Source organism: Plodia interpunctella, chromosome 5 (assembly GCF_027563975.2).
Source record: "Plodia interpunctella isolate USDA-ARS_2022_Savannah chromosome 5, ilPloInte3.2, whole genome shotgun sequence".
NCBI classification, from domain to species: domain Eukaryota; kingdom Metazoa; phylum Arthropoda; class Insecta; order Lepidoptera; family Pyralidae; genus Plodia; species Plodia interpunctella.
Genome location: NC_071298.1, coordinates 5814370 through 5829560, shown reverse-complemented (window position 1 = coordinate 5829560; position 15191 = coordinate 5814370). Strand labels below are relative to the sequence as shown.

The following is a 15191-nucleotide window of genomic DNA, read 5'->3' as shown; positions in this document are numbered from 1 at the left end:
GCAATATATGACAATTTCAATATATTAATATACATATAGACATAACACACACATTAGGTACTTATGTAAAAATTACTTATTTTATCAACATTCGAAATCCACTATTAGGCAAGTATTTATTTTCAATTATAAAGCTCTTTGGACTTTACGCACATGCTGACTCTTTGATTCTTTTAATGCTTGTTCTAATACATTTGTCATATGAATTAAATTAGGCAAATCACATTGTAGCAGGTGGTGATTAATGATATTCTGACAATGACTAGATGCTTTTGCTTCTTGTATACTAGAATTAACATGAATAGGTGATACATTTTTAGTTTCATTTGTAAAGCTTGCAACTTGTGCTATTTGTCCAAAATTTTTTGGTGTAGTCACTACAAAATCCATGGAAATTGTAGGTCTGATTTCTTCAATGCAACTCCTTGATGCAATCTGTAAAACATATAACACTATTGAAACAAATTATTAGAGAAAGAAAGAAAATATTTTCCAATGTTTTGTGTTTGGTAGGGAATCAAAATTGGTTATGTGGTGTAGTATAAGATACAGGTAGTAAGTATCTATATTGGATTTTGTATTATTGCCTGTAACAGAGTCATATCAACAAAATTATAAACAATCATCAACTACAATGTGGATTATAGTTATTTTCATTTACTTGACAAATGGTATATATGTGAGAGCCAGTAAAAATTACCCAATATTGGCAACTTAACTGTATTTACTTCAGTAGTTAATATAAATACAATATCAGACGCAACGCGTACATGCGCCGACGGCTTGATGGGCTCTGTCTGGCGAGAGCAAGCTGCGGCCGCGTCGATGCGTCCCGCGCGCCGCGCACCTTCCCCTCGCTGCGTTTAGTTTTGAGTTTGACATGCCGCGACAGTATACCCTCCCTCCCTCTACCTATATCCACGGCATTAATAAATGGCAAAGAACAGGCTTTCCTTACCTGAACTTCAAACCTCCATGTGAAATCTTGGTAGCTGGGATCCTTTTGTTGCAGTAAGCTCAAGGTATTAGATAATTCAACATTCTTTGTGGAGTACAACTTGACCAACACATCCTGCTGCTCTTCCGAGAAGCCTGCGATGGCTAGTGATGATTTGAAATCTGGTTCTGATAACTGAAATATATTGATAATGTACAAAAGACTTAACTTTTGTTATTGGATTGATAGCTTCCAATATACTCAAATCAAATTAAACCAAAACTTTACAGAGCCCTTGTATAATGGATTAAGACAAAGATAGGCATAGACAGAAAATATATTGGTGGTTCAAAATTAAGTAGTTACATTTTAGTGAGCCACTTATAACTACTTATTTTGAAACACTTATTATTACTATTTTATTGGAGAATACATACATTGTACTTGCAAGCTTCAACAATGAGGTATAATAAGGCATGTACAAGATTCTGGACAACAGTAAATGAAACACCCAACTTCTCTGAAAAAAAAAACATAATAAAGAGAAGAGAGTATTTATGAGAATTGAAGTGTTATATTATCATTTAGAATAAATTAATAAAATGAAAAAGTATTATTCTGTAGGCAGACACCATAGTTCCTCACAAGTCAAAGCTTTAGATATTAAAATAAGTGAAGGATACCAAAGTAATATATCTTTAAAAATACATCAATGAAGTAATAAAACTAATGTAGAACAAGATGAAATAAATAAATTAAAATAAAATAGAACTAGAAAACTTAAAAACTAAACAATGTCTTTGAGGCATATTGCCAAAAATGCTGGCTGCATTCTCATGTCGGGTGACCAGGCTAATTCCCTGACGTGAGCAGTAAACCAAAAAATTATAATACACCTACCTGCTGCAATGTTATATTTTTTATTATTTATTCCATTATTCAAGTAGTCTATAGAAAGTTTACAAAAGTCGATCAAGACTGAAACAAAACAAAAACATTTTTTAATTTAGGAATAATTATATAGTAGAAGTCCCACTATATTATAAATGCGAAAGTTTGTGAGGATGTATGTGTGCTCTTTCATACAAAATCTGCTATACGGATTATTATGAAATTTGGTACACCTGTAGAATGTAACCTGGATAGGGTACTTTTTATCCCGAAATTGCCACGGGAGCGACGCCCCGGGGCGCAGCTAATAAGTTATAGTGCCGATTTTAACTCACTGTTACCTTGCGTGGAATGTTGCTGGAGAAGACTCAAGTGCTCTTTTTGCAGTTCACTTAAAAATATTATCATTTTGTTTTGTAGTGTAATTTTATATTTAAAAAGAAAATTAAGTATAAGCCTCTGTACTTGGGTTTAGGTTCGCATAATATAAGCTAATATAGATGTTGACGTTGACGTTGACGTGTACGTGGGTACCTTAATTTGACGAGTTTATTTTTAATACAACAGCATAGTATATAGACATTAGACATATCATAATGATTTTAGCAACCTAAGATTTTTTATTGGCTAATGTTAGCGTTAGTTTATTGTCAAAGTCGTTTTAGTGAGGTTTTGGTTCGTTGTAGTCTTATTTTAGTCCATTTTTATAATGCTCAGCAATCGCGACATGGGTGTGTTCACGCCTTTAAACGCCAACATTGCATGATTTTGATGCTGTCAGTGGTTTTGAATTGTCAAATAAAATTCTTCGATGTTTTATGCTTAGTTGCGATTGCTGCTTGTGATTACCTATGAAAATCATTAATGAAATTGTTTTGTAATTTTTACAAGTAACAAGACTGTATTTTAATGTTAAAAGAAAACAACTGGACAACATGGCTTTAAAAAAAGTCAAAGGAAATTTCGAAAGAATGTTCGATAAAAATCTCACAGATTTAGTACGAGGAATACGAAATAATAAAGATAATGAGGTATTTACCACGAATGTTTCAATATATTGTTGATGTTTTATGCAGCCCTAGACCTTTTATTATTATTTTATGTAAATTTTCAGGCTAAGTACATAGCTCAATGTATGGAAGAAATTAAAGTTGAACTGCGACAGGATAACATAGCAGTGAAAGCTAATGCGGTCGCTAAGTTGACATATGTAAGTACCTATATAAATAAAATTTCCTTTTTGTTCTGAGCTTTATATGTGGCCATAAAATCGTTGTCACCAACAAAAAATACACCAACACTGAAGAATGTGAAAGTTCTTCAAATGAATAATGGGTATCAATTATTATGTCTAAAAAGGCAGTGAATATTTTTATTGTCCATGTATAAATTAAAATAATAAATCTTAAATAAACAATAGTAACAAACAGTTTGAACACATAGGTATGTATAATTTTAACATTATCCTGAGTATATAACTCAGAGTAAGTCATGATTTTTACTTTTTCATGCTGGTTTGATCAATTTAACAGTCAAGTAATGACTCATATTTTTTATAACAGTGGACTGCATATGGCCGAGATGCTTATTGAGAAAATAGTTATTGAAACAATTTTTTTCAGCTTCAAATGCTTGGATATGATATATCATGGGCAATATTCAATATTATAGAAGTTATGAGCTCAAATAAATTTACATACAAAAGGATTGGCTATTTAGCTGCTAGTCAGTCATTCCATGCAGATTCAGAATTGCTTATGCTGACCACTAACATGATCCGGAAGGATCTTAATGCCCAGAATCAGTATGAAGCAGGTCTTGCTCTTAGTGGTCTTAGCTGTTTTATTTCACATGATTTGGCAAGAGATCTTGCTAATGATATTATGACTTTGGTATGTACATCTTTATAATTCAATTTTGTATTATATACATTATTTACTACTGTAAATAATATTACTACATAATATCTGAAATTTCCTATTATTCATTATGTATATACTTTATATGTAATACTGAATATATGGATGTTTAAACAAAAAGAGATGTTGTTTTTACACTATAGCTTAAATGCATTTGTTTTGTTTGTCATATTTACAAATATAATGATAATACTTTCAGATGAGCTCAACAAAACCATATCTCAGAATGAAGGCAGTGCTTATGATGTATAAGGTATTTTTAAGGTATCCAGAGGCACTAAGGCCAGCTTTTCCTAAGCTCAAGGAGAAATTAGAGGACCCTGACCCTGGTAAATATTTGAGCAAATATTTATTTATTAAAAACTTATTTTGACCAATTGTTAGAGAATTTATTTTAATTTTAATATAAAAAATTTATGATATTAATTTTATTAACTAAAGCAAATGCAAAAGTTCCATTCAATGTTTCTTAAAAAACTACTAAACGGGTTTGGCGTAGATTTAGGTAGAAAGTAAGTGACAGCTAAATTTTTCAAATTTCAAATATTTTTTCAGAAAAATGAGTGTATACATACCTAATTAAAAACATAATTATGTTCTCAAAGTACCAGAATGTCAGTAATTTTTTCTAAACGACCTAATGAAAAAGAACTATTTCCCAATTTATTTTTAAAAGAGGAAATATTTTTTATAAAATTTGTAATAAACATGATCCGATTAAGTGCATAGATAGAACTGTATGACATTCACAAATAATTAAAGGAGAAACCAACAACAAATATTGGCATAAGGATGCTTTAGCTGTTTGTTCAAGAATAAAATAACCCTTTTTTTTGTAAATATTTTTTTATGATTATTATAGGTGTTCAGTCAGCTGCTGTAAATGTGGTCTGTGAACTGGCTCGTAAGAATCCCAAGAACTATTTGTCATTAGCACCGGTCTTTTTTAAGTTGATGACAACCTCTACCAATAACTGGATGCTAATCAAGATAATTAAATTGGTATGTTTTGTATAACAAATCTCTTTAGCTAAATTAAAATTCGGTTTTGTACATATAACTATATTTATCACAAGTGTCATAATAGTGCGTCAGATAAATTTGTCAATAAGCTGTTATTCTCTAAACATTGATAAACTAGGTTATCAATTGCTGCTTTGTGATTCATTCATTGTGAGTTGTTCTGGTAATAGAATGTTATTAGTTATATTACAAGAATATTAGCACCAAGGTAGGTAGGTATCACCTGGTGATGTGTGGTTCTGTCCTAGAATAGGACCACTCCATATCCTCCTGGCACATAGCCTTTGCAGTAGATAGCCAACAATAACATTCCCAAGGAGAGTTGACTTCAGACAGGCGGCCGGTTAAATCACAGCCCATTCTTCAAAATATCTCTTACCCAAGGCTTCGAGGAGTCACAACCTCGAATAAGACTGGAACACGAAAATATGATAGAGAGAGAGAATGTGTTTCACCCTACCAAGTAAAAGTAAAAAAAATTAAAGTGAATAGGTAATAAAGACAATTTTGACACACTGCTCGCCACTATGTTGTATTGAACTGATATACTGTAACCTGATGTTGCATGTTGATTCTCCGCAGTTTGGTTTAATGACACAGTATGAACCAGACATCGGCAGAAAGATAACACAAAGCCTCATAGATCTCATTTGCAGGTACCTAACAACTACGAACCAGAGTTTAGCAGCTAGACTCATCACCACACCTCACCATTATTTTTTCTTGTTACAAGTTATACTTACACATACTATGGTTTATCATAATCTGTTATTGCTCCTCTTACGTTTTTTAATTATTGGCAAATAAGACGTTACATATTTCACTTATAAAATTGTTACAGATATTTTATTTTCAATTTTTACTCTTTTATAAATATGTGTATTATTATGGGAGTTTGAAGAGAAGCTATTTTCTTGAGCAAAGCAAATTGGTAGCAAGTCAAAGGGCAACTGTTGAAAAAAGAAAATTTACACAATTTGAATGACAACAAATAGCACTATTAACGGCGCTGACGCATGTTAAGCACTGTTGGCTGTGACTTGGTTTGGATGTCTTAAGTAAGACATCCAAACCAATTATTTTAATTCATATTCTTCAGTAGGTAGCGTGAAAACAATTGCCACGTTGCTCTGATGCCAAATTGCTACACTTAACAGGTAGCCATCAGCTTTTTAGCTGAACACATTCAATGATAAACCTGAACGAAAACACTTTTAAATTGGCACAAGTCACAATTTACGTTATTTTTGCTGCTAAACAATGCGAAAACAACACCACTGTACAATATCCAAACGAGCTTGAATGGAAGATAGATACAGAGAATTTCAACAGTACAGTACCCATTATCCCATCTGTTGTTTGCTCCCATGACATAAGCTAGTCTTATGTAGTTTCATTATGTTTGTTGCAGTTTGGTGCCTTAACCCCATTAGAGCCTCGACTTGGCAAGAAACTGATAGAACCATTAACTAATTTAATACATAGGTGAGTCAGTTACCGTCAATTGACACACTGGAACTATTGATAATGATAATGTGGTCTCTATGGGGTGAAAGGAAATAAAATTATTATTGTTGCTTAGAAATCTGGTATACTGAATTATATTAAAATTAATGTTGTGTCATTACAATTTGATATAAAAATTTTTAATATAAATTTACGACGATGATGCTAAACTCACTGAAAATTATCAGCTTCCACTGCTTTTTCTGGTAAAACTTTATTTATTTAAGCTTTTACATTGTAGCACATAAAGAGCTAATTATAAAAATCAATCATAAATGCTAAAGCGTATAATGCACTAGTAAGTTCGCTTCAATAACAAATCGCCATAGATATTTCGTAGTAACTTAAAACTTCTAGCTTAGGTTTAAATGCCCTATTTCTATAATAAGTTTACATGTAAATTTTGTACAGAAAAGACGGAAAAGATACTATTCCATTTTAAATAGCAAAGAAAGTATGTAATGCACTTGTAGTATTAACTAAGGAACCTGATTTTCCAGGTATCAGTCGCCCGTTCCACCCGGTCTGTGTATAGTTTTATTTATCTATGACTTTGATTGTGCGTCCTTTTCGCAAAGGCAGATTCGGAGGGAAGAGGGGGGACTCATGCTCCTATTGTCTAAGATGCTCCCAACGCTCCATATGACGTTGCAAGTTGACGTTTAAATCCAGGGCTCTAACCTTTGGAAAGTAAAATTAATACAAATACAAAATAGTATCACAACTTTCTTTGTGACAACCCCGACTGATTTGTTTGGCTGTTCAGCTTTTGACTAGGCCGTCGAACAATTTTATGTCTCTCATTAAATTGTGGTAGAGATAAAGCAGTTGTTTCCGCAGCACGTCGGCGATGTCGCTGCTGTACGAGTGCATCAACACGGTGATCGCGGTGCTGATCAGCATCAGCTCGGGCATGCCCGGCCACGCCGCCTCCGTGCAGCTCTGCGTGCAGAAACTGAGGATACTCATCGAGGACAGTGATCAGAACTGTGAGATTTTTTACACTTTTACTGTATTTCACTTATAATCTTGAATATTATCATGCTGATCTTTGACGAAAATTTAGAGATGTGATGTGTTTTATGGATAAGTCTTTCTTTGGTTAAAAAGCATATGCGAGACGCATTTAACAAACCGTTTAACATTCCGTTTAATTCTTTTCATAATTTCGATTTAATTCCCATTTAATTCTTTTCTTTTTTACAGTGAAGTACTTGGGGCTACTGGCCATGTCCCGGATACTGAAGTCCCATCCGAAGTCAGTGCAGGCGCACAAGGACCTGGTACTGGCGTGTCTCGACGACAAGGACGAGTCCATTAGACTGCGGGCGCTTGGATTGCTGTATGGAATGGTGGGAAAACTAATACAACATTCATTTACAAATATATATAGCTGGGAAATGAATGCGCCATCCCTTTATTTAAATTTTCAGCTATCTATCTATTTTATAGGGTACGGGTATGAGGTTAGCGACTATTATAGATCACTGACTACCAGAAACACCAGCCATATACATCATTGCCAGTTAATAGAAAATGCTCATTCTACCCCCACCCTGGCTTGCCAATCAACGGTTGGCTCAGGCTGGCCACAGGTTACGACCATTGCTTAACGTCAAGAATGGGGATAGAAAGAGCATTCGTTTGATTGGTGTAAATCAGCCTTGAGTCACCTCCGTGTTCATCATCAGGTTTCAAAGAAGAATCTGATGGAGATAGTGAAGAAGCTGATGGTGCACATGGAGCGCGCGGAGGGCACGCTGTACCGCGACGAGCTGCTCACGCGCATGATTGAGATCTGTTCGCAGAACAACTACCAGCACGTGGTAGACTTCGAGTGGTACGTCACCGTGCTCGCGGAGCTCACCGAGATGGAGACCAGCGCTAAACATGGTTCGTTTTATTATTACGTGAGGCTCTATAATTGCGTTCGGCAAAATTCACGAAATATCACAAGGAGGGATATGCTTAGATCTAAGGTGTAGTAAGATAATACATGTATCTAAAGTTCTAAACTTTTTAAGATTCTCTGTATGATATAGGGTGGGGGATTGGGGGTTAATATTACCATGTGAAAGGTCTAAAAAAATCACGTGATTAATTAAAAGCCCATTTGGTTACACTCGTCGTCTATGTATACAGTCTCCCAAGTATACATAATATATACAAAACCGATTTTTAACGTATATAATTGCAATACCACATAGAATGGTAAAGATTGGTTGATAAACTCCTAGTGTTGCCAGCAAAAAAAAAAGAAGAAAAAAAAAGAAAAAAAAAACATTGTAAGAAACAATGGTAAGCCGATCTGGCATGATAGGGACCAACACTGTTCAAATGAGTTTCTTTCGGCATTTCTTCTCAGCAGTGGTCGTTCCGAAATGCCAGTAGTTTCTAGCTTGTGAGAAATAACTATAAATTTAAAGATTGACGAGAAAAAGTGCCTGTGAAGGTCTAATTTCTGAATAAATGATTTGAATTTGAATTTGCAAACAAAAGACAACCCTCGTTTATATTGTTCACTTTCTAGACAGACTATAGTTTACTCTGTATCTGGTCTCAGGTATAATCCTCGCACGTCAGCTGACGGAGGTGGGCGCGCGTGTGGCGGACGTGCGCACGTTCGCGGCGCGCGAGTGCGCGTCGCTGTGCGCGCGCTGCGCCGCGACGCCCGGCCCCGCCTCCAGGGAGGTGCTGTACGCCGCCGCCTTCGTGCTCGCCGAGTACTGCGAGTATGTATACGTTCCGATGTTTGTCTGTCTGTCTGTAATCAAATCTTTCAAGTTAAATTTCTGAAATTTCTAAATTTGAGCTGAAATTTTCCACATCGCTTCAGTTTCCATGACAATTCATTATTAAAATAAGCATGACTTGATGATGCACTCAACGATTGAAATCCTCAACGGCCACTACACGGACATGATTTCTTGTCACGCGTCAAACGCAACAAGATCTCTCTGACGACGATAAAAGCTCGAGGCAAAAATGACATTCCTACGCAGTGCTAAATTAGGGACCTAAGAGAGCCGGCAAAAAGGGTGGCAAGAAGAACGCGTCGCGCGAGCTATAAATCAAGGGCTATAAATTTTTGAAAAAAAAAAAAACAAATCTTTTTTCATATTTTGTGACAACCCTGACTGCGTTATCAACGCTGGTGGCCGTTTCAATTTTAGCGAGGCCGTCGAATAACTGTACGATTGTGTATTACAGAGAGGAGTCAGTGATGCGGTCGTCGATCTCCCCGCTGCTGGTGTGCGCAGGCGCGGGCGGCGGCCACATGCGTGCGCGGGCCGTGTGCGTGCACGCGGCGCTCAAGCTGGCCGCCAAGCTGCTGCTGCGCTACGAGGCCGGACGCAAGGCGCAGGCCATACAGGTACATTACACAGACCAAACTTGTTAACTATTTAAATAGAAATGGTACTATGTGTACGTATCGCTCAATCGGTTGAATCCAAAATTTCAGCTCAATCGGTTGAAGATGCCTCAACTCACTTGTTGCAAGATTTCCCCCACACTCCTTGCAATTCACTTGTTGCAAGATCTCCCCCTATCTATTATCCCCTATTAGAATAGACAGGGGAAATCTTGCAACTCACTTGTGAGGCATCTTCAACCGATTGAGCTGAAATTTTGTACACATGTCATCCAAATTAAGATGACAATGCATCATTATGATAAGCATGACCCGATGGTGTACACAGGAACGGCTCCAGCAGTCTTCAACGGTTTACTGACGAACTAAAAAAACGATTGAGAAAAATAATTACTATGTTTGGTGCACAGGTGTTGGACGAAACATTGGCGGGCATGCGGCCACTGCTCTGCAGCGAAGACATGGAGGTGCAAGAACGCGCTCACAACGCCACGGCATTGCTGGCGATGGTGCTGCGGCGGCTGCAGCCGGAGCCGCCCGCCGACGTCGCCAGCCTCGTCGACCACGACCAGAGGTATCCTAACTAATATTATAAATGCGATACTATGTTTGTTACCTCTTCGTGCTTTATCTGCTCAACTAATATTCGTGAGATTTTGCATAAAATGTTGTTTAAGTAAGAAGAAGCATATATGGTTTCATTACGGAAAATTTAATATCCCGTTGGAAATTGACGCGCGCGAAGCCGCGGGCATAAGCTAGTACACTGTAATGCTTATGTTACGGTACTATTGTTGGTATACACATTCACTTGGCTTTTAGCTGTTGCCCGCGGCACAGCTAGTCTAAACCAAACCAGTCACAAAAGCTCACACTTCTAGTTTTGAATATAAACCTAGAATTGCACTTGTCATCCCAATATTAGTAACATATATACAATTATACTTTCTTTAACAGCAACGGCATAGAGAAGGAAGCTGAGGAGGGCATGAACGGTGAGAACGAACAGGGCTTCAGCGGCGGTCTGATCGAAGAGTTGGCCGATCTGTTCGAAGGGGAACTGAAACCCGTCGCGCCCAAAGCACAGAAGAAAGTGCCCATGCCGCCTGAGTGAGTGATTTTGTTGAATTTATTACATTGTTTAACAGAAACAGACTCTTGTTTGACGTGCGGTTGATTTTCGTGCATTTGATTATATAACTGGCAACATAGAAGTTTTTTTTGTGATTGAGTGGGCCCATACAATGCTTTCCCCGTTGTATTCAGACACTGTGGTATACTATCGTTGTATCGTCCTTCTTTTTATGTATCGACAATATAAAAACAAATGTATCATGATGCTAATGCCAAAGAGCTAAGCGATCTACATAGGTATCTACATCTAGATACTACTACTCGGTTAGGTATTTTACTTGTTCTAAACCATGAATTTGAGACAGTGAGACAAACATTTCTTGAAGAAGTTTTTCTTTTCATCCGTGTGATGCGGTATCGGTTTAGATACAATTAAAATTATATATTTTCCCGTTAGCCTTGACCTGAGCCAATGGCTGTCGCGGTCGCACTGGTCGTCGTCGAGCTCGAGCTCGTCGGAGGAGGAGCGCGAGGCGGTGTTCGCGGCGCCGCCCCCCGACCCCCGCCCCACCGCGCAGTTCACGCCCGAGGAGAGAGAGATGGTAAAAAATACTTCGTTTTTACAAACTTTTAAACTACTGAACGTGGCTTTCGATTTGCGCAACTCTTGGCTCTGTCTACCCTGTAAGGGACAAGACGTGACACTATATCTGTATCTGTACAAGCTTCTATTTAGTTTCACCTGTTTATTTATAATCAGATCTTGCAAGTTAAATTCCAACTTCCCCTTTTGCTATATAGTGAATATTTTCCACGTAGCTACGGTTTCGGTATTTTGTAAAAAATGTTTTTACATGTGGAATTTACTGATTCACGCCAATCTCCCGGGAGGACAGAGACGGAGTCTGGGTCTCGAATACGTTGAAATTAAATAGCGTACCTCTCTCGTATCACCTGACCGGCATTCGACTAACCGACATTCACTAACCCAACAAGTGTAGACATTAGCGCAGTTTACATACGTCAGATAATTCAACTGTGTATCGAAGTAAAGTAGTACCAGATGAACGTAACTTGTAACATATAAGTATCAGAATAAACCTGGTGTACTTGCAGCTGCGCGAGGCGAGACGCCAGGAGCAGGCCAACAACCCTCACTACCTGAAGGACGACTCCCCGCGCTCGTACCAGCAGGAAGACGTAGCTGTGGCTGAGATCGCCCTTGAAGTGCCCCTGCAAATTTATAGTAAGTTTTAAACATATTACTACTAATTGGGGACTTCGGGATAAAAGACTTAAGGTAACCTGTGTGTTATTCCAGGTACTTACTTATTTTTCAATTATAAATAGAATATAATCCTAATAATCATTAGCTCAGAATTAATTAATATTATTTACTTGCATAAAATATCAGTTCAGCGGTCGTAGCATGGCTCGCGCGATAGATAAAGGGTCGCGGCGTTTAAACTTTTTAAACTTACACAAAAGTCTTAAGTCAAAAGTCGATAATATCTCTTGAAAACACGACAACCATCTTGTAGCCATGCTCGCACTTAGACAAATAATCGCGGTCTAAGATAAAATAACAGATCGGTTACAACATTTAAACAATGTATAAAACCCACGCTCGCAACTTTAGATAATGCGGGAAATGCGATAAAATGAAAGGATAAAACAGTCGTCGCGCAAGCCATGCTCCCCGTGCAGAAAGTGTGTTATATTAGTATTTTACGAATGCCCCTTAAAATATTTTATCTCTTGTAAACATACAATTAAATAATTACAACTCACTACAACATTGACAAGTTAATTTAATTAAAATGCACGCCAAAAACATATTTGATTTAAACTTGTCATCCTGACAGGACATTTATTAGTTTTGTTTTGGCGGACGATGGAGACATGAAATTAAAAAGAAATTTTTCTATATAAAAGGAATGGCCGAAATATATCTGAAAGCAATTAAATTACTATTTTGTCCAAGGAAAATATCATTGGCAGTTCATCTCATTTTCCATCCCCCTTTTTGATAAGAAAAATACACTCACAGTTTACTCTTTGTCGCCATTTGTAGTATACTATGAGGTTACGTGGTCAATCCTCGCAGTCGCACGTACATGTACTGTTCATGACAACCGCATTACTGATGCTCCAACGTCCGTGCGCCTCGCCGTCCCGTACACGACTGAGCGCTCGCAGCGCTACGAGACGACTTTCACAATAGTGGGGAGGGGAGGAATTGAATATAGACGCATAAGTGGGGTGTACACTTATCATCCGTACCCTGCGGGTGAAGATTAATTTCAATGGTCTACTATAATATAAAGTATTTAGTAGGGCTTATTTCTCCTTATTTTCGATACCTGCATTCCTTTCTGTTGGATTGCAGTGACAGATTTTAGTTCGTAAGACTTATTTTGTTTGCTTTTTAATCCGGTATATTATAAATTGTAATAATATTGTTTCAGCCAAGAGATCTGATAAGTACTTAATTTCAAGAGAAAGCTCAAAGAAAAATAAAAAGGAGAAACGTCCGTCCAAGAAGCGAAAGAGCAAAAAAGATAGACATTCCACCGAGTCAGACAGCGATGACGGTAAGATAATATTACTCGCACAAGCTCAATACTATTAACGTAATCAAAGTTTGAATCTGTTGATATTTTAATCAATTCGTATCCAGTTAGAAAAACATGAAACTCTTTGAAACAGGTGGAGTCCCGTCCAATACGAGTTCTAAGTCTAATCAGAGAATATATTTTATGAATGAAGGGAATAAGACTAGGTGAATAAGAATGTAATATTGCAGAGTACAGTATGGTAACGTCACGGCCGGCGGTGGCGGCGGGCGGCGAGCTGCCGGCGGGCGCGGCGCCGTCGGACGAGGAGCCGCCGCCGCCCGCCGACGACCCGCACCGCGCGCTCGACCTCGACCTCGACCTGTGAGTACTGTCTACACCATCATGTGTTGTTCCAGCAACCTCGACAGCCGTTAAAGGAACCGGGAAAACTCTCGGATGTGACAAAGAATTCTAATTCGAAAATTTCAACTGTTAAATCTTTTTAAATAAAACTTGACTACTTAACTATCCAATGTTTTTAGGAAAGACGATTTAATCGATATTTGGAGCTAGTGAAAGTTAAAAATTTAATTCGAATAATTGTTCCAGGCCTCTTCGAGAGGAAGAATTATTGACGTCCAGAATAAACCAGTATCCGTCGCCCGAGAGTGGTCTTTTGAAGAAAAAGACAAAAGAATCTAAGAAAACCAAATCTATGAACAAGAATAATACCGAAAAGTCTAAGAAAAAGAAAGAGAAGAAAGCTAAACACAGCAAAGATTTAGATTTAATGTTATCAGAGGGTAATAGCGTAAATGAAGGATTGCTTATAGAGGAGATAAACAAACCGGATGACGTCGTCAAAGGAGCAGGCGATGGCGAACCACTAGTCGACAACCACGTGAAGAACAGTAAGACTGACAAACATAAGAAGTCGAAGAAGGATTCTAAAGATAAAGACCTTAAGAAAAAGAAGGCTTCTAAGAAAGGTAAAGATTCCAAAAATAAATTTGTTAGTATAACTGCTAACAACAATCAAGGTGTGAATATGCAATTTTGATAATTCTCTAGCATTGGTGTGTATCAGTGTATACGTGCCACGTAATTTTTCTTCAGCGAACAATTTTTCTACTACCTTATATAATGGTCAATAGTCAAATTTCTTTCAGTTATTAAGTGTCTATAATCTATAATTATTTTCTTTTTCAGATAAACATGAAACAAAGACGGGCTACGAGGAAGCTCTAGGTATTTCTACACCTAGTAAGGAAGTTATATAGTGTACATTTCGTAATATTTTCTCTTCACTTTTTCTAGCTCCTTTCAGTGCAATCTTTGTTTGAACAATTTAGTAATATTTCTTTTTTGTTACGATAAGTTCAGTATAAATTATATAAAATGTAGTGGGCATTGTTTTCATTCGAATAACAATGATTCATTACCATTTAATTAATTATTATGTATATTCCTAAGTATATATTGTAACAAAGAAATAATACAAAATTATATAATCATGTACAGTTTATTAAAAGCTATTAATGAAACAACGGTGGTTATCTTTTTAACATAAAATACAATACATATATGATTTCGACAAAATCGTTATAAAGTTACAAAAGACAATATATTTACAAAAGGTATATATAAATGCGCGTTTCGTTCACCATTTTCTTCTCCTGCGGCGGCCGCAGACCACTGGGCACACGCCGCCGCCGCCGCCGCCACCGCCGCCGCCCCCGCTCTTACCTCCGCCCTTCTTGTAAGAAATCGCGACCTAATACATGAGAATTGCTTTTTCAATTTATTTCGCTGCTTTTCATTAAAAGGTTGTTGAAATAAATTCTCCACCATTTCCACTGGGTTTGATTGGTGTGTCCCATTTGTGCGATTACAGTTCTTAGCCAATTAAC

The 15191-nt window shown here is 37.2% G+C and overlaps 2 protein-coding genes across 2 annotated transcripts; one reads left to right on the top strand and one right to left on the bottom strand.

Annotated features, from left to right (window-relative positions):
* Nucleotides 1–4: 4 nt before the first annotated feature.
* On the bottom strand, nucleotides 5–2335 carry LOC128669869 (COMM domain-containing protein 2-like). Its single transcript, XM_053745073.2, has 5 exons — nucleotides 2170–2335; nucleotides 1838–1915; nucleotides 1375–1457; nucleotides 959–1132; nucleotides 5–435 (listed from the first exon to the last, which is right to left on the bottom strand). The coding sequence occupies exons 1-5, from the start codon at nucleotides 2234–2236 to the stop codon at nucleotides 127–129; spliced, it is 711 nt and encodes a 236-aa protein (XP_053601048.1). The 5' UTR covers nucleotides 2237–2335; the 3' UTR covers nucleotides 5–126.
* Nucleotides 2336–2612: 277 nt separating this feature from the next.
* g (garnet) lies at nucleotides 2613–14828 on the top strand. The gene is made up of 19 exons (XM_053746053.2): nucleotides 2613–2859; nucleotides 2943–3038; nucleotides 3451–3720; nucleotides 3947–4076; nucleotides 4610–4749; nucleotides 6182–6255; nucleotides 7117–7265; nucleotides 7483–7628; nucleotides 7968–8169; nucleotides 8840–9008; nucleotides 9487–9649; nucleotides 10060–10223; nucleotides 10607–10759; nucleotides 11181–11325; nucleotides 11840–11969; nucleotides 13192–13317; nucleotides 13530–13662; nucleotides 13891–14270; nucleotides 14491–14828. Exons 1-19 carry the CDS (start codon nucleotides 2764–2766, stop codon nucleotides 14559–14561), a joined length of 2937 nt encoding a protein of 978 aa, XP_053602028.1. The 5' UTR covers nucleotides 2613–2763; the 3' UTR covers nucleotides 14562–14828.
* Nucleotides 14829–15191: the final 363 nt, after the last annotated feature.

Bases quoted from the DNA above. Each gene is read 5' to 3' on its own strand.
- LOC128669869 (XM_053745073.2), bottom strand. From the start codon at position 2,236: ATGATAATATTTTTAAGTGAACTGCAAAAAGAGCACTTGAGTCTTCTC. The intron at 1,916-2,169 runs GTAACAGTGAGT...GTTTTGTTTCAG, and splicing joins CCAGCAACATTCCACGCAAG to TCTTGATCGACTTTTGTAAA. The intron at 1,458-1,837 runs GTAGGTGTATTA...TTTTTTTTTCAG, and splicing joins AAAATATAACATTGCAGCAG to AGAAGTTGGGTGTTTCATTT.
- g (XM_053746053.2), top strand. From the start codon at position 2,764: ATGGCTTTAAAAAAAGTCAAAGGAAATTTCGAAAGAATGTTCGATAAA. The intron at 3,721-3,946 runs GTATGTACATCT...TAATACTTTCAG, and splicing joins CTAATGATATTATGACTTTG to ATGAGCTCAACAAAACCATA. The intron at 4,077-4,609 runs GTAAATATTTGA...TGATTATTATAG, and splicing joins ATTAGAGGACCCTGACCCTG to GTGTTCAGTCAGCTGCTGTA.